The 24,402-nt window shown below is 56.3% G+C and overlaps 1 protein-coding gene and 1 pseudogene across 8 annotated transcripts in view; both read right to left on the bottom strand.

Annotated features, from left to right (window-relative positions):
• COBL (cordon-bleu WH2 repeat protein) overlaps nucleotides 1-24,402 on the bottom strand; it is a 150,683-nt gene that overhangs the window by 50,384 nt on the left and 75,897 nt on the right. For all 8 annotated transcript variants that reach the window (XM_039862808.1, XM_039862811.1, XM_039862812.1 and 5 more), the window contains exons 6-7: nucleotides 24,030-24,101; nucleotides 9,166-9,345 (exon numbers count right to left, since the gene is read on the bottom strand). In XM_039862808.1, the coding sequence (XP_039718742.1) occupies nucleotides 9,166-9,345; nucleotides 24,030-24,101 (252 nt within the window). The remainder of the gene's footprint in view (nucleotides 1-9,165; nucleotides 9,346-24,029; nucleotides 24,102-24,402) is intronic.
• LOC120602695 (uncharacterized) lies at nucleotides 7,431-7,549 on the bottom strand (annotated as a pseudogene).

Here is a 24,402-nt window from a genome sequence, read left to right as displayed (position 1 = left end):
TCTGGTTGACCATTTCGAAGAAACAGCTTTGTTTTCATTTATTTTCTCTGTTATCTTTATATCTTTCATTGATTTCTGTTTTTTATTCTATCTCTTTTTTTCTTTAGATTTTGTTCCATTTTTTCTAGTATCTTAAGATATCACCTTCAATCTCTGATTTTTAACCTTTCTTCTTTTTCAATACGAACATTAAAGTTAGTTATAAAGTTTTCTATGAACATTTCTGTAGCTACATCCTGCAAATTTTAATATGTTGCATTTTCATTTATTCAATTAAAAATTGTTCCTAATTTCCTTTGTTATTTCTTCGTTGACCTAGATCATTTTTTTCAGCTTTATCGAGACTATAATTGATATGCAACTTGTGTAAGTTTAAGGTACATAACGTGATGATTTGCCACCGGTATATATTAAGAACTGATTATCACAATAACACATTCGTCGATTCGCATAGGTACTTTTTGTGAACATTGAAGTTGGGCTCTCAGCAGCTGTCGGGAGTCCAGGGCAGTATCATTAACCGTAATCACCACGCGGCTGCATGTGGCGTCCCTAGAAACGCCGCGTCTTATAGCTGGGAGCTCATTCCTTTTGACTCGCTTCAGCCCCGTCCGAGGCAGCCACCCGCCTACTGCTTCCACGCGTCTGTTTTTGTAGGTTCCACACATCGGTGTGGTCACAGCCTTCGCCCTTCCCCTTCTGGGTTATTTGACTTCCTCATGCTGTATAAACGGTAGCATTTCCTTCTTTCTTTTTTATGGCTGATAACATTCCATTGTACATATACTACTTTTCTTAACCATTCTTCTACTGCCAGACACCTAGGTTGTTTCCGTTGTGAATAATTCTCCAATGAACACGGGGTGCAGGCCCTCTATAACACCCGGATTGCATTTCCGCTGGATGAATACCCAGAGCGGGCTTGCTGGATCGTACGGTTGCTCTGTCTATTTTTAATTTTCTGAGTAACATCCGCACTGTTTTCCTTAGGGCTGCACCAATTTACATCCCACCATCCGAGCACGAGGGTCCCAATTTCTCCACGTCCTTGACCGCGCCGTTTCGTTTTTGTTTTCCTGGTAGCCAGGATGGATGTGAGGTGCCGTCTCACTGTGGTTTTGATCTGTAGTTCCTTAACGATCAGTGAGGCTGAGCACGTTTTCATGTGTTCATTGGTCCTTTGCACATTTTCTTTAGAGAAATGTCTATTCAAGTCCTTGCCCGTTGTCAATCGAATGTTTATTTTTGGTTGTTGTTAAGATTTAGGAGTTCTTTACATATTCAGGATATTAATCCCTTATCAGCTATATGATTTGCAAATATTTTCTCTCATTCTGTAGGTTGCCTTTTCATTCTGTTGAATGTATCCGTGAATGCACAGGAGTAAATACTTCACAGATTCCAGACTCAGTTTGGCTGAGGAATACACCGAACGTTTCTAAAGACGAGGCATCAGTCACAATGACAGGACAAGGCCGAGTTGGGTGTGGAGGTTCAGATATGGCAGGGTTTGGGGATCTCTGCGCCTGCTTTAGGCTCCATGACTAAATCGAGCCTGAAAGAATGAATTAGGGCTTTTTACCTTGTACACCGAAATTGCTGATTTGTGTTCTAAAACCCAGTTTTCTGATCGTTGATTATCAAGGTGACAGAAACGAATCATAAAGTCACTTGGATATAAAGAAGCAAAATGTAAGGTTAAAAATGAAATCTCACTTTTAAATGAAAAACTCAGTGACCGTCAACATGATTGACAGACAAACTCCAGGTGACAAAAACGATAGACTGAGGTCATGGACAACATATTTAAACAGTGGCTATTCAAACAGTGTGACTCTAGAATGCGAAGTCCAGCTTTTCACTTCCTCTGTGTCACCCCAAAGCCAACGTGTAGGAAAGTCGCAAGCTCACTTTTCATTTGGATTTTATCAGAGGGCCTCCGTAACACGTCACACCCTAATGACAGCTAAAAATATAGGAGAATCTAATCTTCAAACAAACACTTGCTTCTCCGGCTGGAAGGGTCAGGGAGGAAAAGGCCCCTAACAAAAGGTGGATGGGAAATGACTAAAATGGCTCCTGTTTCCTTTGTCCGCCAGCCCCCATCAGGACCGCGCAGCTCTCTGCCCCCGCGGAAGCCCCGCTGCAGCCCGAGTGTCCACACAGGCTCTGCGAGGGACCCCTAGGTCCCCGCACTGTTCGTTTTGGCAAAGGAGCTGGACTTGCCCTGAGCACAACGCAGCCCTTCCCTTCCCCATATCCAGGGAAAGAGGAAACATCCGAATCCCCGACACGACTTTCTCAACATCTCCACTTCCTCTGACCTTTAAAAAAGATCATTCCGCACCGTAAGAAATTCCGGATTTGCTTCTTCATATTTTAGGCCACAAAGAAAACCTACACTTGTCTGTTTGTTACAAAAAGAATTCATGCGCATCCATCGTTTAGCTTCGCACCGGTTTCTTTGTTCGGCGGGCAGACGTACTTTCTATCTGGAACGTTTAAAGATGAAACGACACACGTGTTTTTGAAAACGTAGAATCAAGGGCAAAAGAACTTTCCAGAGCCCCTCTCATTTCATCCTTCCTTGCTGGCAAGACTTTGGAGGTCTTATACCATATCGTATGAGCGGATAAGCATATTTTTGGAAACTGGGTTAAAAAGTGCAGGAGGCACCTCAAAAACCCAGCCGAAATCCGCACCCGAGCTGCACCGGCGGAGATGTTTCCAGGGCGTGGCGTGCGGCCGCGCGTCCTCCAACGGCCGGGCACTTTATTCCTCTTAACGTAGTTTCGCGTGGGTGTCGGTCCGGCCACGCTCACACGTCGCCGGCGCGGACAAGCCGGACGGAACGCGGTCCACCCAGTAATCTCACCCAGAGAACCGTGGTATACGGGCGACGGCCTGGCCTCGCCATCACCAGCTCGTCGGTTGGGCTCGACTTCCTTGACAAAGGTCACTCATGGAGGCGAACGGGTCGTCTGCTCCCAGCACTCTGATTCTGTCCCTGTCTTCTCCTGCCGTGACAAGCAGAAGGGGCTGGGGAGAAGGCTCCGTGCACCTGGAGCGCGGAGACACTGCGCTCCGGCCCCTCACGATGCACGACCCTATCCTTTCTTCAAGATTTTCAGAATTATCTCTAAGCTTCGAGGCTTGGTCCTCCAGCAGCCGAGGCACGACTTCTCTGCCGGCGAGGACCAAAATGAGAGAGCGCTTCCATGCCACACGTTCTCTCCGCAACAGGATCTCTGCTGTGACGACGATGCAGCACAGGCCAGAGAGGGGCTCCGTGCCCGCATGGGTCCCCCTGCTGCGCACTGCCACCCACGGTTCCCTCTGAGCCCAGGCAGCACGCATGCATGACAGCTGCCTGCAGGGGTGTCCCAAACAGCGGCTGCGTACGCCGTGGGCCACGTGAGGACTGCCCGCAAGGCAGGTGCAGCCTCATGCAGCCGCTGTGCTATTTAGTTTACTCGCTGTCGTGCCCTTGAGCAAGTCACTTAGCTGTCGTGTGCCCTGTCACCTCTCAGACGGAGACCGTGGTCTCCACCGGAATGGATAAGATAGCGTAAGCGAACGTGGCATCACGCTACGAGAGGAGGTGACACGCACCGACACCAAAACTGTCACACGGCACCCCCACGCACCCATCACTCTCTCGCCCCGACTCTGCCTGACAGGAGATTCTTCCTTACTCTCAACAGAACCAAAGTTTCTAGAATGTCCACGCACGGATACCTGCATGGTCCTTCGGAGCAACACAGCGTAAGCCCGTCTCGGATGGGGACTGAACCCCTGTACGCTGTCACGCCCCAGCGACGTTTCTTAGCTAAAATGTAAACATTTCTGCTATTTTTAAAATAAGTGCTGATGACTTCCTGACTCTTCAATTCCCAGAAAGTTCTCTCCTGGGCACCTTTAGTTTTCGTTTATTGTTTTTTGTTTTTTTTTTCTTCTCTTAGAATGTGATGTCCAGACAGAGGCACTGCAAGCACAGACTTAACTGGCGCTGAGCAGAGTGTGGCCAGTGCCACCCCATCCTGACCCATCATTACGCTTCTGCTGCTGTGGGCTGACGCCGTCCCAAACTCCCACAGCTCCCACTGCCGCGACACCACCTGCTTCTTGTCCTGGGGTGTAGCATAGCGAGGCATTCATTCCCTTTCTTGTCCTGGAAATCTAGGGACCCGCAGGTCGACTTTGGATTGGGGCACATGGAGGGGACTGCATGGGACCTGGGAATGGGTTAGTCTTGTGCAGGGTCCACAGCACATGGAGCACAGAGTGACTGATCTTGGGGCCGCTAGAGATCCTGGCTCAGCCTGTCGTCCCCCACCCCGAAAGTCATCTCGCCGACGATCTGCCCAGCTCATCAAATGCTCTGGATCCTGACAGCCCCACCCCCCATCTGTATCAACTGGATCAGCACAGCAAAGATGGCTGGTTAACACCAGACCCACTGTCCCCATGCGTGTTACCAGAGACCACCCTCCAGAAAGACAATGGCTCATTGGTGAAGACTGAAGATGACAAGGTTGTGTCTCCACGACTCTCCTTGGCTGTCTCATCTCTGAGCCCATACTTACCTGTTCACGACGTGCTCCCACCAGGTGTGGGACATCATGGGGAATAAGTCCCGGTCCCAAGTCAGAGAGCCAGCCAAGTGGATGGCAGTTACAAGCTGCGTGCTTGAGGCTGTGGGGACAGGAGTTGGGTGCTGTGGATCCCGCTGAACTCTGTCACCGGGGTCCCTCTACGTAGTGGCATATACTGCCCTGTGATTGAGAATGGGAGTCGTCGCTACGAAGCACAGAACTGGAAAATCGTGAGTGCTGTGGGACACATTCTGAGTCACGATGTCTGGGAGTGGCTTGTCACACCAAAGGAGAGAGACAGGAGCCACAGCGAGGGCATCACACAGCCCCCGAAGCGAGTCAGATGAACCAGCGCAGGGTGACCGGCGCCCGAGGAAGCGGCTCGGATTCTGTCTCGGGGGGACCAGCAGAGCAGGGGGCGCAGCGGGAGCTCGCACTCTGCTGAGGGGGGGGGTGGTGCAGTTGGGAAGATGCACTTTCTCTCGACAGGAAGCCACTTGTTACTTCTTGCTTGGGACAAAAACGCAGGCTTGGAAACACTGTCGTGGGAAGAGGGTGCCTGAAAGACCTTTGTTCCAGTAAAACTTCTGAATTTTCCAAAAAAAGAAACATTCATAATAGGCCCAGAAACAAATACACAGAAGAAACCAAAAGGTCTGTGGTGGGTGGAGGTGGGGGGGACCCCGGGGCTGGGCCATCCTTCCCGTCTGCACAGGGCAGGATGACCACAGGGCGTCACCGCTGTGCAGCCTGGGGGCGAAGGGCCCTGTGGATCCAGTCCACAGACGCGTGGCTGGGGTTCCAACCTCCAGCCACACCTACAATGCCGCCCTGAATGCCACCTGAGGACGTCACGCCACCTCGCACGCCACCTGAGGGATGGCCATGCCGCCCTGCACGCCGCCCAAGGGTGCCACGGTTAAGGGCAGCTCTGCGTGGCGCAGGCCGGCAGTGTGTGCTGCTCCAGGGAGCCCAGGGCCATGGCAGGAGGCGACCACGTTGCAGGGGGGTCCTGACCGCCCGGGTGCCAACGTCCTCCTCCTCGCCACGTCTGCAGCATCTGTCACCAACTCGCAGGGGGCTGTGTCCCATCTCCAAACCAGCTTTCACCTGCTCTGCCTCTGCGGGTGGCGGAGGCCCGGCCCCGCCTCACCGGCAAAGACGGTGGCACGCGGGCTGGTGCCCCGTGGAGCCCGAGGACGTGGAGCCGGGCTGGCATCAGCTGCACAGCCCCTGACGTGCCACTCGGGCTGGTTTGAGACCCAGTGTCCCCAGCTCAGCTGAAGAACCAACATGACAATCAGCAAATGTGCCAGGACGGCTGTGGGGTCACGCACACGTGTGGTTATCTCGAGGAGGCGTGGTTAAGAGACGGGACGGTAACGGGACACACAGGGAGCCAGGGGGAGAAACCGGTGGCAGAGAGACTCTGGGCACAGAGGGGACGGTGGGGAGAGAAGGGACGGGAGCCCCGCGGCTTGCAGAGCTGCCACACACCACCCCCGTCTTCCCCCCGAACCGCGCGAGGCCCTGGCACCCGTCTCGCAGATGAGGCCGGCGCTCAGTGGCTGTTCCGCGCGTGCTGCCCGCACGCAGAGGCCCATGTCCTTGTGGCCGCAGTTCTGGGCAGCATGCACGCGGGGACACCGCCACGGCCATTTCTGGTTCTGGCATCCGGCAGAAGCCTGCACTTCCCGGGGCTCGGTTGCAGCCTTTTTCTTAAGGACGCGCGAACGTGGCCGGGAACGCCCAGAGCTGCTGCCATTTGTAAGCGCGCTCGGTGAGCAAAGCGATTCATCAGCCGTTCGCCTATAAACTCTGAAACAGTGTTCTTCACTCAGAGGCTCCATCAGTCTCCTTGGGGACAGGTCGCTAAGACTCGCTGTACAAAGGGGGCTCCGACCCAAACAGGTGCAGCAAGAATTCTAGTTATTCACCGGGGCCCAGGACAGGAGGGCGGTCACCTCAGCACGGCGAACGGTGGGGCGAGGACAATGTGGAACCAGAAGACGAATGACGATCCCGCCACGACGGGCAACTCCTTCGTCCCCTCATGCGAACGTCCCGGGTCTCAGCGAGGAGGAGGAGCTGTGTATCCACCTTAACATGTAACCTCGGGCCCCCGCTAACTGTGCACAGTCATTACGCATCACACAGGTTCCTTCGCCTACGTAACTTTCCTACCCAAGGAACTCTCCAGACCTGGGAAAAACATTTAGACTCAGTAGACCCTCTCTCCTCTGTGATTGATCCAAATTCAGTCGGGCAGAAGAGGGAGGCAGCAGCCTATGGATGGGGTTCTCAAAGTGGGGTTCTCCCAGGAACCTGCCAAACCGGAAATCCTCAGGCCCCACCGCTGTGCATTGACAAGCCCTTTGGGTGATTCAGATGCCACTCGAGTTTGAAAAATACTGACTTAGCACATGGTGCCCTAACATACACAATATGGCACTCCACCTGAATGTTCCACACAGTTAAAACTACACGCGGGCTCTGGGCAGAGAGAGCAGGTGTGATGCAGGAGACGCTGGCCGTCGCCTGCGAGGTCACGTGTCACTCGGCCCGCCTCACCAGTTTCTCTGCCGACAGCCTTGCGCAAGGACACCGCTCGCTTCTCTCTTGGGAAATCTCGTTGAAAACTGCTTTTACAAGTAGCAAATACTGATGATCAAATTATGGATATATAATCAGGTAACCGATGCTGATATATACAAGTGACATTTTCTTCCTTTTCGTCTTATTTTTATTTTATTTTTTGGGGCGAGGCAACCGTTGGTTGACCTCACAGATCGCAAAGGCCTTGTCAGCTTACAATCCCTTATTTGTTATTTTTTACGCCTACAGCGCCTGGTCTTCCTAGGTGGTCTCCCATCCAAGTGCTAACCAGGCCTGACCCTGCTTAGCTTCCGAGATCAGACGGGATCGGGCGTATTCGGGGTGGCGTGGCCGTAGACCACAAGTGACATTTTCAAAAAGTTTCAGATGAATTGGAAGATGCCTGAAATTACTCTGCCTCTATGACCTGAACGAGTAAATACTAAATGATTAATACTGGTTGCTAAGGAAAATCTTTTAAAATATGAAAACCTAAGCGTCCTCATTTTCTTATAAACTAGTCATGCCCTAGAAAACAAACCTTTCTCTCACATTCAGGATACTGGCGTTGGTAACAGTTGCATAGAAATAAGACTTTCCAAACAAACGCCTTATCTTTGTATGGAAGGAAGTCCCCGGAGAAGGAACTGACGTTCTTCCCAGTGACAACGACAACACACTTTTGGGTTCCTTTCTCAGGAATTAGTAAACAACGAAACTGCTTTCATTTGAAAAGGAAAAAAGAAAAAGCATACTCACAGCAAACGCTTAAATGTAATCCATATGCCACTCACGAGCTTACGAAAGGAGATGGTTTCTGTAAGCCAATTTCTCCACTCATTCCATGCCAAACAAAACAGATTTCAGTAAAAAGCTTTTGCTGTCCAAGAGGGAACTCGGTTCATTCTGCTATTTGCTTTTCATTCAGAATTCCCGATTCTCTACTTACTGCACTCTACCCCCTCGAGCAGACGCCACCTACTGTGGATAAGCACCTCGAAATCTGGCCAAGACGACCTCTCCTCTGGACCGGACACGTGTCACACGCTGCTGAGGCTGTGCATTCACCTCCGTGCGGACGCACTCTGTGTCCGTGCCCCCTCCTGTGCTGCGGTCCCAGGAGGCTGGGACGCAGGGTCCGGGGGCTGCCTCAGCGCGAGGAAGGACACGCGTCCTCACCTTCTCACTGCAATAGGGTGCACGGGGCGGGCCCTGCTGTCGGGCGCCGGGGACCAGCCTGGGACAACTCAGCTTCTACACTGGCCAAAAGCAAGGTCCTGTCCTGGCTGTGCTTGGGTATTGTCCCTGCCACGGCCCACCCAAAGAAGGGCGGGTTTGGAAAATAGAAACTTTACATTCCAGGCCATGAAAAGAGGCACTACTGCCCAAGGGTGTCCTGCGCCCTGGAAGTCAGGGTTTGATATTTTAAATGCTGGTTTAAGTCGTCAGCAGGTAGGCAGAGGGAAGGACTCCAAACGGGGACACACTGCTGAGGTCCCAGGCATCTCCTGGTCAGTGTGCAATGACCAGTGCTTGCAAAGACATTCCACTGCTCTCAAGGTAAAAACAATAAAGGAGATTCTGCGAATACCATGTCTCCCCAGACAGGTGTTACCCCCGCAGCAGGCCACTTAATGTGCCCAAATGGGGCTCCCCTACCGTGTCATGCATCATCCCGGTCCTGTACAAACTCGAATTCACAGTCTTAACCGTGTGCCTTTCTCATTAGTGACCGCGACGATGCCCGAAATTTCAACGGTAAACAAAGTAAACGTTGATCGGTGAGCATGGTACTTTCAGGGTGAAGCACGAAGTCAGGTTCCTACCCCCGTAACCGAGGCAGTGTGGCGTCTCACCTTACCGCTGGGTAAAGCGGGAGCATTCACCCCAAACGCTCGCGCGAGAGCCCCAGGTAGGCCCTAGGATGAGCGCGCGCACAGAGAGCCTCCAGAGACTCGGCTGCTCCTTTGCCTACCTTTTCTGATGCCTTGTCCTGCGTGGGTGGCCCGGTCCCCGGCAGGGCAGGCGGTGGAGGGGCCCGGCGCTTCTTCATGTCTGACCTGACAGACAGCCCCGAGATGCTGCTCAGCGACAGAGATGGGCCCAGCACGGTGGGGCGGGAGCTCACAGGCGGTGAGTCTGGCGTCACGCAGCCCTGGTGGGGAGAGGCAGACAAACCCGTCACCCGAGACGCCAGCCCCGGGTGACCGCTGGACGTGAAACCGAGGGCCGGACGTCCCTCCGGCTTCTGAAAGTCGTTTCCATTCTCAGGCGGGAATGGCCTGTGCCAAACCCGTACTGTCACCCTCCTGGGAAAGACAGCAGAAGACGCCGCGTGACAGAGTCCCACGTCCCGCAGTAAGCGCTTTGTTCTTAACCGCAGGACAGGGCGGACTTTTCAACCTCGAGGGCACTTACTGGCCGGAACGAGCCCCTGCTGCGGACCCGCAGGTGTGACTCAGCCTCTGAACCCGCAGGTGTGACCGGTCTCGGTGCCCACAGGTGTGACCGGTCTCGGTGCCCACAGGTGTGACCGGTCTCGGTGCCCACAGGTGTGACCGGTCTTGGTGCCCACAGGCGTGACCAGCCTCTTGCCCGCAGGTGTGACCAGCCTCCCCGCCCGCAGGTGTGACTGGCCTCCCCGCCCGCAGGTGAGGGCGGCGTCTCCCACGCGAGGAGGGAGGAGCAGGCCCCTCCCCACCCCCGCACGGTCCTCGTGGGCGGGAAGGCCCAGGTCTAGCATCCCGAGTCGCTTCGTGTCCCTCTAGCCCTCGGACGTCGGGGACAAACGCCTGTGCAGCAGAAAGGGCGGGCTGCAGACTTTCCGTGACGCTCGAATGCGCCACTCCGCGAGGGACTCACGGCCCCTAGGACGACGTGAGCCCGGCCCGCGGTGACCCTGTCAGGGCAGTGTCTACACCGCGAGTGGCCTGAAGGGCGCAGAACCGTTTCCCATGCTCCTCCCCGTGGTCTGCCTGACGGACTCGCACGCGTGCTCATGCAGAAGCCGCGTCTAGACAACTCGCGCCCTAATTTCAAATGAAAAACAAAGTGACCGCACACCCGTCCGGGGACCCCCGGGGGACCCCCCGCTTGGCTGCCCTCCTCACGTGGTGCCCAGCGCCTGCCACGCGAGGCCCACGTGGTGGGGCACTGAGCCCACGGACGCCGGAGACACCCGTAGGCACAGGTCCTGGCTTTGCCGCTGATGAGCTGCGTGACCGCGGACCAGCTTTCCGATTATTCTCTGCCTCAGTTTATCTCCCCAGGAGCGGGGCAGACACCAGCACCCACACACAGAGGTGTCGTGGGTCGCCACCTACGGAAGACCTGAGCAAGCTCTCGGCACGAGGTGGGGACCCAGTGTGCGGGCTATGGTGGCTGTCATGCGTTTGTTTTTCTGCCCATTCTAACGTGGGGCCCGTGGGACACTGATGGTTGCCATTTTCACCTGCTGCCCCGCCCAGCCCGACAGCCCCTGGCGCAGAGGACCCCGAGCAAGCCTGCGGGAACGGATGCACGAGGCGCGGCCTCTGGGCAGCCCCGCCCTCGCCTCTTACACCGGGAGCTTGTGGCAAGTTTCACAGGAGCAACTGGGTCCCCATGTTCAAATTAAACGTGTGAAGGCGAGCTCTCCCGGCCACCCACGCCCAGCGGCACCCCTGCTCAGACCCAGATTCTAACCGGTGCTGCCAACGACCACACTGCCGTTCAGGTCTCTGGCAGCATCTTGGAGACCTGGCTGTTCTGAAACTTAAACGTGAAAGTCGAAGTAGAAAAATGATCCCCCAAGTTGCATTTCACGCCAGGTCACGCGCCCCCCTGAGACGCTGAGAGTCAGGGGGTCTGACGCCTTGTTCAAGTGCTCGTGCGTGCAAGAAACAGGTAAAGGACCACGGGAAATAGCCGGATGCCCAGAAAATCCATCCATGTCTATTTAGGCTCCCATGAAAAAATGTAAAGAAAAAGTGTGAACGTTTCTCCCAGCCCTTGAGTTCAGCAGACACGGACGCATTACTATGTAAATGAGCCACTGGCGGGGAACTGTTGTTACATAATATCCTCGGCCTCCGTCGCTGCTGTGAGGACACGAGACAGAACTCGGGTTTCCTCCACAAAGCAGGGTCCAGGGGAGGAAACGGAGCCGAGCGGAGCAGGGCTGTGGCGCAGTGGCCTCGGATGGCTCGCCCACGCCCCCCACGTGCAAGGGGACACGGGCACGTATGACGGAGGGCTGTCAAAGCTGGCGGCACACAGAGGACCGTGCCCGTGCCCGCACCGTTATCTCAGAAGCACGCGGGGCCCCTTCCGGGGTCCCCTGAACTGAGCTTCCTGACGACACACTTCACACCCCCGAGGATAACGGTCTCTTCACTCCACCCAGCGGGACCTGACGTCAAGCTCCTCCCGTCCATACCCACGCCCGGCTGATCACTCGGCCCCGCTAGGAAGTCACCTCCATCCTTCAAATGCCCTGAAGCTCTGGGCGGGATGCGCCCTTAGAAGCCCTTCGCAGGTCATCCGTTGTACGCTGACTTCAGGTACTAAATCTGTAGTCCTACTGCCTTCTAGGCGTTCTGATATTTTGGGTGGTCACTTCTCCGAGGTGACGAACCGACCTCAGGTCTCCTGAAGCAGCAGCCACCACGCGCACACGGGTGGGGTTCTCACGGCACACACGTCCTCGTCTTTAAAACGGGAGAGTCCATTTCCGTCCAAGTTGTCAGCACCTGACACACTGCCACGTCAGGGGTGTCCCACACGAGTGGCTTCCTTCTTCTCCGACAAGCATTTTAGGTAAGAACGTCCTCATTAGGGCCGCACTGAGACAGCAGACGGCTGAGGCCTGGAGCGTACCTGTCCCAGTGCCCAAGGGCTCTGACACCTGCTGTCCCGGATGGCTGGCTCTCCCAGCCCAGCATCTGTGTCTCTGGGACGGAACTGGATGCTGACATCGCAGGGTTTTATTCGGCCCATAAGCGTGTCTCCCCACGGCTGCTGCACACGCACGGGCGAGTGGAGCCCGGCGCCTCCATGTGCTGCCCCCCAGGCCCTAGCCCTGCTGACAGCCTCTCCGCCCCCGGCCAGAGCACGCTGGCTGCCCAGAGGGTGTCCGCCTATCTCCCCCCTCCCGCCTCCGGAATCCATTCGCAGAATGTAGCAAACAAACCACAGAATAATTTGGGTGGAAAATGCCATTAAGTGTCAGACGTCCTTTAAAACGCTGAGCATCGACAGTAAATAAAATGGAAAACTGAAAGTTTAGTCCACATGGCCTAAGCCGAGATAGCCTGGCCTGGGTCCTTCCCCGCCCAGTTCTAGGGTTTGCTCCTGGCACGAAGTTGCGAAAGTCCACAGGGACAGACTAGGCTCGTCTGCAAGAAGGACCTGGTTCCCGTTCCGTGCGGACTGGCCAGCTGCAGGGGAGTGAGTAATGCTCTTCCCAAGGGCCAGCACCCAGATCCACAGGTCTTGGCTCCCAAGGTCTTCCCAGACTGTCCCGGGAGCTTTCCTGACAGTGCAGCCCGATAACTCATTAAGGGGAAGGCGCGTGTCACGGAGAGAAAAGGGAAGAAAGCCATCACGGCCTCGGTGTCCCAGACCTCAGGGGCCTCCCACTGCGGGGAGAAGGCCTCTGCCAGGCGGCCGTGAGCTGCAGGGGCGTCAGAGGGGACGGCGCTCAGCCTGCGTCCACAGGGCTGTGCGAGCCGCTAACGCGTGCCACTCAGCACGCACCGCAGGGCGGTCCTGTGTCACACGCATCCGGCAGTGGAGGATGAGGAAGACAAGGAACCAATGTCGAGGTCTCAGTGTCAGCTCAGAATGAGGCCAGCATCCCCGGGCCAGGCGATTTCGACCTAGATCTCTAATTCTGAGCTAAGAAGACGCGTCATCGATCATTTCTGTTTGAAATGTGCTCCTCATCTCGGCAAGGGCTGTTTGCCTTGTGTTTGATGGTCACGGTAACTGTGCAGAGCCACGACTGCGGGGCGGGACACGGGCACCTGCACCCGTTCCGGGTGACAAGCCTGGCTGCTCCCGGCTGACAGCCGGCTCGCAAACGCGGCTGCAGGCCCAGCCCCTCGTCACCACTCACTGTGCTCAGCCAGAGGCGTGAGGGCACCTGGCCGTCACCGCCACCTCGCTCAGACTAGGACGAGGGAGGCCCCTTCGCACCTGGCCCCTCGCCCCGGCGGCCGCCAGCTTCCCTCCGCGTGGGGACCCGCCTCTCCGGGGCGCTTCCCACGAGCAGCAGTGGACGCGATGTGCCTCTGTGCCTGGCTCTCTCCCTCGGCATCGTGACATCAGGGCTCAGCCAGGCAGCAGCGAACCTTCCGGTGACAGCCGAGTGCCGCCCCTGCACGTGGTGACGTGCTGCCGGCCCACGCGTCTGCAGACGGGCGTCTGGGCTGTCTTCGCCTCTTGGCTATTGTGAATGGAGCTGCTGGGAACATCTGTGCACAAGTTTTCCTTGAAAACCTGTTTCCCACTCCCGCGGGTCTGCACCCCGGAGCAGAGCCGCTGGGTCACGTGGGAATGGCGCATTTAACTTCCGACGGACGCCAGACCGCCTTCCCCGCAGCCGCGCCCTGCCCTTCGCCACAGTGCCCGAGCTTCCGACTTCTCCTCGTCCTTGCCCACGCCTGCCGGTCTCCTTTCAAAAGAAGCAGGGGCCTCTTGCTGGCGTGGCGCGGTGTCGCATCGCGGTTTGGCTGGCATTTGTAATCAAGCGCGACCCTGGGCACCTTCCGTGGGCAGCTGCTGTTAAAGTCAAGGTCAGACCCACTGGTCTGGAGTCCCCCCCACCGACCACACACACTGTGCAGCTCGGACATGGCTCATATGTCCTCGTCTCTCGGGATGGAGCCATCAAGCGTCGGCCACCAACAGTTTCTGGCGGGTGCTCACGTGCATAACGAAGCCCCACGGGCCAAACCTGCCCAGGAGCTGCGACCCCACGCCCGGCCTTGACCTCGGAGAAGCACACCGGAAATGCATGGCTGTCTTCCAGGGGAAACCCCGGACAGCGTCCATCTGTTTTAAGTAAACCGTCCATCAACTTTGGTTCTTTGCTGTCAGCTAACAAATGACCAGTGATCGTACCCCGGACGCCTCCCCGACGCTCGCCTGCCCCACGATGCACAGCTGACCCACGCGTGTCAGCATGGCCACAGGCAGGGGGCCCTCGGGGAGCTCGCATTTCAAGGTCACTGTGAAGTTCACTCTCAAGTGCTGCGTGGGTTTCTCTAGTTCCCACTGTGATCTCGTGCAGCCCCAGCCCTTCCCGTGCTCCAGCCTTTAGGGCTACGATTCTGTAGTTCTTCTGACGAGCGTCCTGCACCCTCTCATTGAGGAAGCAAAGAGAGGGGACAGAGGAGGGTGGCAGAGGGGAGCGGCAGGTGCCGGAGCCCGGGGAGTGGAGCAGCCCGGAGGCCAGGGGAGCAGCAGAGCTGGAAGGCAGGCCCTGGAATACAGACACAGACCTCCCACCGGAGGGCGGGTGACACGAGGGGACATCAGCAGAGACCAATCCTGCTCAATCTTTCCAGCTCGGTGTGAACCAGCGCCACAGTCACCACACACGACTTCCACGGTCCGTGAGAATGTCAAGAGGCAGGCAGAGCGGCTGACACGCCTGCGGTCCCGGGGGTGCAATGCTCCCGTCTCTCTGTGTGGGTGATGGCGAGATGGCGGGGTGCCTTCCGTCCAGGCCGGGGGGCCCTGTGCAGCACGTGACGCCAGGCGCTTAGGACAGGGAGAAGGGGTTTTGCCACTCAGGAGACTCAGTCACACCCCCTTCCTTCAGGAGTCACACGCCCCTGCAGGAGCATCGGAGCAGAAGCCAATGCCTTCCCCCCACACTCTGATCTCTCTCCCACTGGACGAGCAACTTGCTAAAACAAGCAAAGCACCCCACCTTTCCCATTGTTTCCGGGGGAGCCTGGCGAACTTGCTGTTTCGCAGATTTGAGCCACTGCCAATTTGTCTTAGTATTTTTTTCCCAGCATGTCTGGGAAAGACATACAAAAATCGTCACTCGCTTCAGACGGTCTCACGTTTTATTTCCACTGGAAACTCTAGCAGTTGGCACTGTCCAGGGAGGAACTTCTTCGCGTGGGTGTGCATGCCCGTGCACGTCTGCACACACGCATCGCTTCCACTGAAGCTGCGGGCACCGGCGGAGGAGAGTGTGGGCTAGCGCTGCCGAGATGCTGAGCTGCCGAGCCTGGCTCACCCGCCAGCCCAGCGGCCCCTGCCCCCTGCTGATGCTGGGGACAGCACAGGCAGCTGGCTCACCCTCGTCCCATGCCGGTTAGGCTTCAGCAGGCAAGCCCAAAACCTCCATGACGCGGCCGTCTGCTCCAGCGAGCACCCCTGACACGCAGGTCGTTATAATTATTTTTAAATGGCCGTATTCTTCTCCCTATATTTTGATTGTCCTCTGCATAAATGTCCATTTCCTGGAGGAACTGTGGGGACAGGTGACTGTGCAGTCCTCCGGGAGAAAGGAACTCGGACTGGCTGTCTCTCAGCCTGGACGGTGAGACCAGGGTGACAAAATCATTCGGCCACTTTCAGAAGCTGATTGTGGTGGATGTCATTATGCAGACGAAGGCCACTGGTGGTTGCTCGAGGTTGGACAGAGACGACAAGCTCAAAGGGGGACGTGTCCCCTTCTGCCCAAGGGGCACTGGCTTCTTGGGGAGAGCGCCCTGTTGTTCCCAGCCCCGAATTACAGGGTTTTAAGGTTGGGATGCCGACTTCTCACCCAGGCGTGAGCCCACCTGGGAACTCTTGACAGATGATCGATGGACTTTTACGTGGAAAGGGGGTCCCTACTCGGAGTGACAGTCACCCAGCCCTCCCCGATAGCACCAGCTTCCCCTAATCCCTCACAGCCAAACCGCCTGGGTCTGGTGAGGACCAGGCCGACAGTGGCAGACGGACGGTAGACCTTGTGGCGTGTCCATCCCGCAGCCAACGCGGTCCCCAGCTCATCCTCACGCCAACGACAGCAGACTCCGGGCTCGCCCAGGCTGCGGTTTGCAAATCCAGTCACGTGAGCTCAAGTTCTGCGGCCGGCACGACAGACAGACAGCCAAGACCTCTGCAAATGTCACTGTCGGCTGCTGAGCCCCTGCAACCCGACAGGCCCCCCTGTGAGTGGCCTGTGAGGGCGCTGCGTCCCTGTGCCCAGTGAGGCACGGGACGTCTCTCTTCCAGATCTGAAACCAAATGCCAGCAGAGGAAATGCCGTCACCGCCTGGAGTCCCGCCTGCCCTCCCCGGTCTCCCCAGGAGACTGACAAGTGACCGATGTGGCTAAGAAAGTCGAAAAAAGGAAAGTAAGTGTTCCAGTTTTTAAAAAGAGCTGTAAGCATCGTTAAGAGCTCAGACCGTCTCGTCGTGATGCAGCATGCTGACTGAAACCAGAGTGAGGAAGGACGGACACCCAGGGCGAGTGACAGCCGACCTGCGCCAAGGCCCCGCCCACCCTGATATGTCTGTCAAGTTGAGCGACAAGCCCGAAAACAAGCTGAAGAGCAATCAGAGCAGCGCACGCAGCGAGGGCACGCGCTGGCTTCCGGTTCGTGCAGGACTCTGGGCCCCTTCTCGAGGCTCAGAAAGGGACCCTCGGGCACGGCTCACGCCTGGCTTAGCCTCACCCGGGAGGCTCCGGCAGACGTGCCCGGGCAGTGTCACCACATGCTCGCCACTGGCCGTGGCTGTGCCTTACCGCGGGCGCATCAGAGCCGTGAGTGGCTGCCTGATTCACCGGCCGCCTCTGCCTCACGGAGCTGGCGATCTCAGGACAAAACGCACTCCTGTTCCAAAGACCGAATTTTTAAGGCACATGCTTTTCAGCTACGTCAGTCAAAAGATGTAAGTGGTATTACAGGACATGCTGAAATGAATAATGTAAAATAATGAAATACAATATTCAAAGGCTGGAAGAAGGACACCCCAGGCAGGGCACGAGACAAAGCGTGAGTGGACAGCAGGGGCGTCCCCACGGCCCCTGGCAACTGCTGCTTTTCAGCGAGAAAGAACAGAAGACGAAAAGGCCACGCTGATTGTCAGCGAGACAAAAATCAGCGACTTCGCATTGCTCCAGAAGGGCTGCATCCGGCTGAAAAGTCCCCGAATGCCGCCCCGTGTCACCCAGGCGCTGAGTGACACCAGGGTCCACTCCCTCCCCACGAACGCCTCGCCCGGCCGCCTGACCGTTCTGTCGGCAGGGCTGTCCGCGACTTTTCGGAAACGACCTTGGCCAGGCACGTCCCGTGAGCAGCAATGCATGCTGACTCGCCTCTCGGAGGTTCCCGGGGCGCCCCCCTCAGAGAAGCCTGCTGCCGTGGGCTCCGCCACGGGGCACCGCCGCTTCCCACGTCCGCCTCGGGTCTTGCAGCCAGCGGGGAGACGGCCAGGGCCCACGCGGTGCACGGTCGAAAGCGGCTTCCTGCATAGACGCCTCGCGGGGCCCGTCTGCTCGGCCGGGGGTCCCCTCAGCCCATCCTACGGCCACCTGTGGGCTGGCCTGGGCTCCGGGCATTTCTGTTTCATGCGCGACATGGACCCAGGCCTGGCTCTAGCTCAGAGCCCCTCCTCGGCCGTGCCCCAGGAACCCCAGCCACCCCCAGGCGCTTTCAGCCGCGGAGACCTCCTTGTTGACCGTGGCTGTGAACCGCCGGCCTCGCCTGCCATCGAGTCACCGCCACGTCGTGTGCATACGGTGAAACTTAAGCGCCGTCAGCCGTCACACCGGACGCTAGCCCTGCCCACTCCGGTGGTCCTGGCTGCCACAGGGCACTGTCAGGCTCTCATCGAACAAGTGCCGTCTCGGGGGACGCCGCGGTCAGACAGGTGCCTGCTGCTGGCTCGTCACTAACCCATCAAAGTCGAGAGCTGCCATTCTTGCTTCTTAATAATATCTCGCTGCTCGTTTGGTTTTATTACTGCCAGTTAAATAGTACGGCCAATAATTAAATATATACGAGACAGTGTAACAAATACATTTCAAATAACTAGAATAAAACTAAGAAGGAATTATTCATATACTTACGCCAAAACAAATGTAAACACAAAACTGGAAATCCGACGTGAAATTTAATTAAAAACTAATTTGTTAGTATTCATTAGTGTTTCATTACTGAAGTATTAACCTCATCACTTCTCCTCTGACAGCCAGTGTCCTCGTCACGGAACAGGGCTGGGCCACGCGGTGTCATTACGTCTGGCGGGTGTTTGGAAAGGCAGCCGCCACCACACCCGCCAGGTCATCCCGACTCCTGACCTGCACGTGCGGGGCCAGCATTCGAGGGGAGAAGTAGGCACCAACATTCCCCCCAACCGGCGAGGAAACCGGGGGCCATCGCCTCTCGCTCTGACATTCTGACTGCTCTCCCCTCGAGTGACAGATCGTTAATCAAGATCTCTGCAGAAAGTCGGTGTCGGGCCACCGGGGCATGCGCACGGCACTGACAAACTCTTTTTCTCCTGTGTGTCACCTGACTTGGCTCAAACTAAGCTTCTGTCTGTAGTGCAGGATACAGAGTTTAACAACTCTCACCGGCCGTGAACTTGAACACGCAGGCAGGCCCTCGGCGTGCGCGTGGACACGTCCTCATGCTCCAGGCCGGGGTCAGAGCCGTGGGAATACAGCGATCACCGTGACGATGATAACGGAATGGCTCTCGCCCTCCTAGGGACTCGAGTCACTCCCCTTCCGGCCACCAGTTCACTCCAGCGTGTCAACAGAATCACGGCAGAGGTGGCTGTGAACGCCCGGTCACCTCTAAAGGAAGTGGTGGAGGGTCTGGGCACAGCCGAACCCGCCAAGGTGGCTGGAAAGCAAGGGCTGAGGACCACGACATGCACAGTGCTCAGAAATAAAGGTCACTAGCTTCACTTGGTAATAGACAGACTCCCGAGATCACAGAGTTTCCTGGCTTCACTGCAGATTTCAACCCCGGCCCCACAGATGAAAAAACACTCGGACGCCAGGACCTAAGGTGTGTCGTGCGCTCATACCAGGAGACGTCCGACTTAATGAAACCCACAGAGCGGCGCGTTGCACCCGCTTGGCGATCGTCAGTCACTCGGCACGAGTGGTTCAGAATCTGTCCCGGGCCCCGGCACAGCAGTCTCCACGGGCAGGGCCTGGGCCGTCGGCAAGGATGGCGATGACGATGGCGGTGCCCACGCCCTCCGGCCTCCAGGCTTCCACACAGGACTCACGTCGCACAAGACCGGGATGTCGACGAAATTCAAGCGCAAACGAAAATCTATTTTTTTTTTCTGTAAATCATTGTATTTTCAAAAGAATAAGCTTCATGATCATCTGTCTTTGTGATTTGCTGATTTTTTGTTGCTGTCGTTATAAAGCTAGAAAATCTTCCCGATAGTGTAAGACAGAAATCCATGATGCTAAAGAAACAAATATCGAACACAATCCACTTAGGAAATATTACTAAATATGTATTCTTAGGGTTTCACCGAAATACTCCGACCAGAAAATGCCATGTGTGTTTTTTAAGCCGGGCGGGCAGAACGATTACTCATTACCTTCTCATCGCTCTTGCTTTTCCTCCCTTTTCTGTCCCCTCAGAATGTCCACCCAGTAGTTACCGTCCAACCTGATCAAATTCTCGCGGCACGCAGCTCCGCACCCTAGGTCTGAAGCGTCCCTTCCTGAAAGTTGGTCTCAGTGTCCCCTCTGAAGGGAGTCACCCAGCAGGAAATGTCACCCGAGTCAGGCTTTATTGAAGGCCACCATTCAAAAGAGTGACTCTTACGATGTAATGACAGACCCACGGTCAGTCATCAGGGGCAGCATAGGTCCTCGGCCGCTCGAATGTGGCATCGTTCTGATCACGAGATGCGGAGCAAGCTCTGAGCCTCCTCAGGCCACGCAGAGCGCCAAACACTGGCAAGCGGGAAGTCGTCTGTGGTCTATTTCTGGATATAGGAGTTTCCGACCTACAGCCGTTGAGAACTGCCTGTGACACGTGCACACATATGCACATCCATGCGAGCGCACGCACGTGCACACGCATACGCACACACACGCACAATAACCAAGAGCACCCCAACGTCCCGTGTGGCCGTCCCCTCTGCTGGCTGCACCCCGTCCACCGGGCCTGCCTCTCCACATGTCCCCCGCCCTGACCTTTCAGCGTGGCCCCCCCACCCCAAGGACCCGCTGGCCCGGTGCCAGCTGAGCCCGGCCTCTGCCACCTGCCACCCCACGTCTGGCTCCGCACTGCACCGGCGCTTCTGCCTGGGTTCTGACGGTGTCCGCTTCCCCTGGGAGCTCGTCGGCACACCACGTCGCAGGCCCTGCCCCAGGGGTCCCCTGGACGGAAAGCTCTCAAGACCCGGACACCTCTGCGTGGAGTCTGAGCAGTGGCCCTGAGGGGCGTCCTGTGACCCCCTTTCCCGAAGGAAGGGCTTGGAAGCTCAAGGGTCCTCCTGCGCGCCTGTCCCCACGGCGGGGCCTCACGAACAAGGCCCAATGAGGACCTGGGGTGGGAAGAGCAGGGATCCCTATGTGGTCGGTCACTGCAGAGCGGACACTGAGTTCCTCTCCCTTTGCTTCCTCCCTCCGTCCCTCCCATCCGCCCTAGACCGGCCCAGACCCGCCCAGACCCGCCCGCTGACCCGCACTGACCCGCCACACTGCCCCGCCCACCTTCTTTTTTTATTTTTTTAACATTAACTGTTCTTACTCTGTGAATCATGATTCAGCTTCAGAAAGTACATCATCACATACATGGCTGAAACATGCAAAACACCAGGCACTGTTTATGCACATATAGTCATTCACCACATTTTTAAAAACACATAAAACCTTCAGAAGGGTCATGACCCCCAGAAGGACGGAGGGGACAGAGCAGATTGGGGTTATCGAGGCGGCTTCGTCTGCGTTTGCTGCATTTCTTAGAAACTAACAAGAAGACGGGAAGCCCATTCGGGTCGAGGATTCACAGGGAGCCCGCAAGGAAATTCCAGGGGAAGCGGGCGGAGAAGTGCCACTTGCCGCCAACCTCCGTGATCAGCCGTCCGGACCGAGACACCGGAAAGCGTGTCTGCGAGGAGGGTGTCCTGTGACGGGGACGGGGACAGTGCCTGGCAGGTGGAGGCCTCACTCTCACTTGGGGGAGGGGGCGCGGAGTGAGGCTGACCCCTGAGGGCCCTGTCAGGATGCACCTTCTGGCCGCCTAGGTCTGGCTGCTAAGCACACGGGCAGGACCCAAAGCAGTGAGGCTGCGGACACTGCTGGGCGTGTCCCAGGAGGACGGCATGACTGTGACAGGGGCGAGACGGACTGCAGGTGGATGAGGACGCAGCAGGAGGGAAGCAGGATGGGCTGCAGATGAAGTGGGGGTGCAGGAGGGGACGGGGACTCCTGGGTTTCGGTCTGAGCCACCGTGATGGCGGAGCTGCCCTTTCTGAGACAGGACAGATGCTGGGGGACTGAGGCTCTGCCCGCTGCCGCTGCTGCCCGGTTTCAGAAGCAACTGAAATGCCACTCACACCACCATGCGGTGTGTGGACAACAGAGAGTCCACTGTTTTATACACGTCCACCGGAGAGCAGGGAGAAAGTCATCATAGAAATACGGACATTAGAAAAATATAGACACTCACGCTTTAAGGGAACACAGAAAGCTGTATTTTGAAAGGAATATTTTTCTCCCTCTCATCCCTATAAACATTAAATGCTCAGCCAACAGGTTAAAGATGTGTGTTTCTTCTTTTCGCTCTTAGAACTAGGTATTGGCCTTTGGCACTGTCAATCAGTTTCCAGGATCTAGTTACACATTATTCTCACTGTCAGAGCCAAGTGCTTTGGGGGAAAAAACTCACTGAAGCTTTTTAAAAACACCCTCCTCCGAGAGTTTCCAGAACTGCATCACAGAGCGCGGGACACGAACACCGTAAACGCCACTTTGAACGGGCAGACAGGTGTGCGGAGAAGCTGGGGCGCTTTTCTCCATGACATGTTAGCTGCTTCCTTTCCGCGGTGTGACCTTGACTCCCTAATGCCTCCGTAAGCCCCTTTCATAAGAACCCTCCCACCCCACCCCCCTCCAAGTGAAGAAGAGCTTTTGGGACACAGGTGGCCATGACATCATTTATAACACCGGAAAAGGGCAGCAGCGGGTACCCAGGCAGAGCCCTGCGACTTGAGAGGTGCTTCCCTGAGCTCACCCCTGCACAAGCGAAAGCCAAGCCCCGCCCCGCTCCCAGACGCTCAGGCGACCCTTAAAGTGACAGAGACCAGGGCAGCAGGGCGGGGCACGCAGCGCAGGGCCTGAGGGAGAAGGCGCGGCTCTGCCCGGCGGCGGCGGCGGCTGCTTGGGCTGTGGGCGCCCACTTCGGACGCGTTCCACGTGCCACCGACTTTATAGTTCTGAATATAAAACAGTTTTGAAAGATACAAGCCATACTTTGAAAATATCTCGTCAAAATGGATTTATAATAAAAATGAGTTCTACATCACAAAAGTGCAGCTCAGCCCTCAGGATACACATATATATCTGGGTCAGTCCGTGGAGACACTGACCCCTGGCGGCCGCGCCGACTCTGCGCTCACCGGCGGGTTCTTTAGAGCCCGCTGGGACCCGGTCCCTAACCGCGCAGCTGGGCAGCCGCCTGCGACCCGGTCCCTAACCGCGCAGCTGGGCAGCCGCACAGGACGCTGGCGAGCACGGGGACCGGAGCAGCTGCAGCTCTGGGATTCGCTTTACGTCTTAGTTTTTAATCATTTCTTTCCAAAATTATTACCGCTTTAAGGGTGGGGGTGGGGCGCCCCGTGAACTGGGGGGTCCCAGTGCGGGCCCCGCCCCCACATGGCACCTGGACACCCGGGCTCCGGATACCGGGTCGCTTGGCAGCGCAGTGGGTGCCGCCTCCACGCCTGAGCCGCGGACGCCCCACGGCAGCCTGTGGCTCCCCCCGCAGCCCCAAATGGAGAAACATCCCAGGCGATGGCGTTTTTGTAAATAAGGCAGTGATATTTTAAATCACTGATCGAAGGATTTTTAACTTTACCGGGTCCCAGTAACAAGTAACACAATGGTAGCTGATGAAGCTCATGCTGACAAACATTAGACTAGTCAAATTTATAGAATTTGACTTTTTTTTTTTGAACTAAGGGAAGAGGCGCCGGAAAGGTTACTTCCAACAGTTCACTTTGCGATCTCGAAATCTCACAGTAGCAGAACCAGGACTAGATGTCAGGTCCCTTTTCCACTCTGTTAGAGGGACATGGTGTTTTGTGGAGGTGGCATTTCTGTGTGCTTAACAAAAACTAGCTCGCACACCTGTCCCATCCGCGTGCACGGTCACCACAGCTGTTTACATGCGGCAGGGAAGGAGCAGAGGGTGGAGACAGAGACCTGAGGGTCACCCCCCACCGCCACCACAAATCACACCTGAGGTGACCGCCCACGTCCCCTCCCTGTGTCTCAGCGTCCACCTGTGTGGCAGGAAGGACCCGCACACTGTGCCTAGATACAGAAGGGAGAGTTTCCTGAAAAACATAAAATTCCAGGGAAGCTGCTCGAAATGGCTTGGGAGGCAACTATATTTACAATGATTCAAAGACCCTTTGATTAGGAAAATGACCTATATTTTGGAATAAAGCGAACTTTAGTTTACATGAAATGAATCAAGCTTTGCAGGGAAGATTTAATTATTTTGACCATCTGCATTAAACAACAACAACAAAAAAAACCAGCTCAGCTAAGCAATAATTACAGCCTCCGGAGCTGTGCGAAGCAGCGGGAAGTTCTGCCCGTTAGCCGGGGGCGCCTGCCCATGTCGGTACTTACGTTGGAGCCACTGCCAGGCGCCGACTCCGAGGCGTCCTCGCTGCCATCCACCGCCTGCAGCCCGAGCTCCACCTGGAACAGACGCACACGCCCTATGTCACCTCCAGGTGAGAGTAAGTGCAAACGAAAAAGTCGCCCCGTGCACTTTCACAGGCAAAAAAACGCCATCCGGGAAGCACTACCTTACTGAACTGTGATCACGGCCACGTGCTCGGCTTGGGATCTTGGAAACTCGCTGGGCTGAAAGTGCTTTAAACCCACGCTCATGGGGCGAGAGTTCCTTTATCTTCTCGCCAGCATCTCTTTCGCTTAGAAAATAGGTGATCTTAAAGCAGCAGGAGCCTGAGCTGACGGACTTAGCTCAGAAAACCAA

Source organism: Pteropus medius, unplaced genomic scaffold, assembly GCF_902729225.1.
Source record: "Pteropus medius unplaced genomic scaffold, Ma_sr-lr_union100, whole genome shotgun sequence".
Classification (NCBI taxonomy): domain Eukaryota; kingdom Metazoa; phylum Chordata; class Mammalia; order Chiroptera; family Pteropodidae; genus Pteropus; species Pteropus medius.
This window is presented reverse-complemented; position numbering and strand designations above follow the sequence as displayed.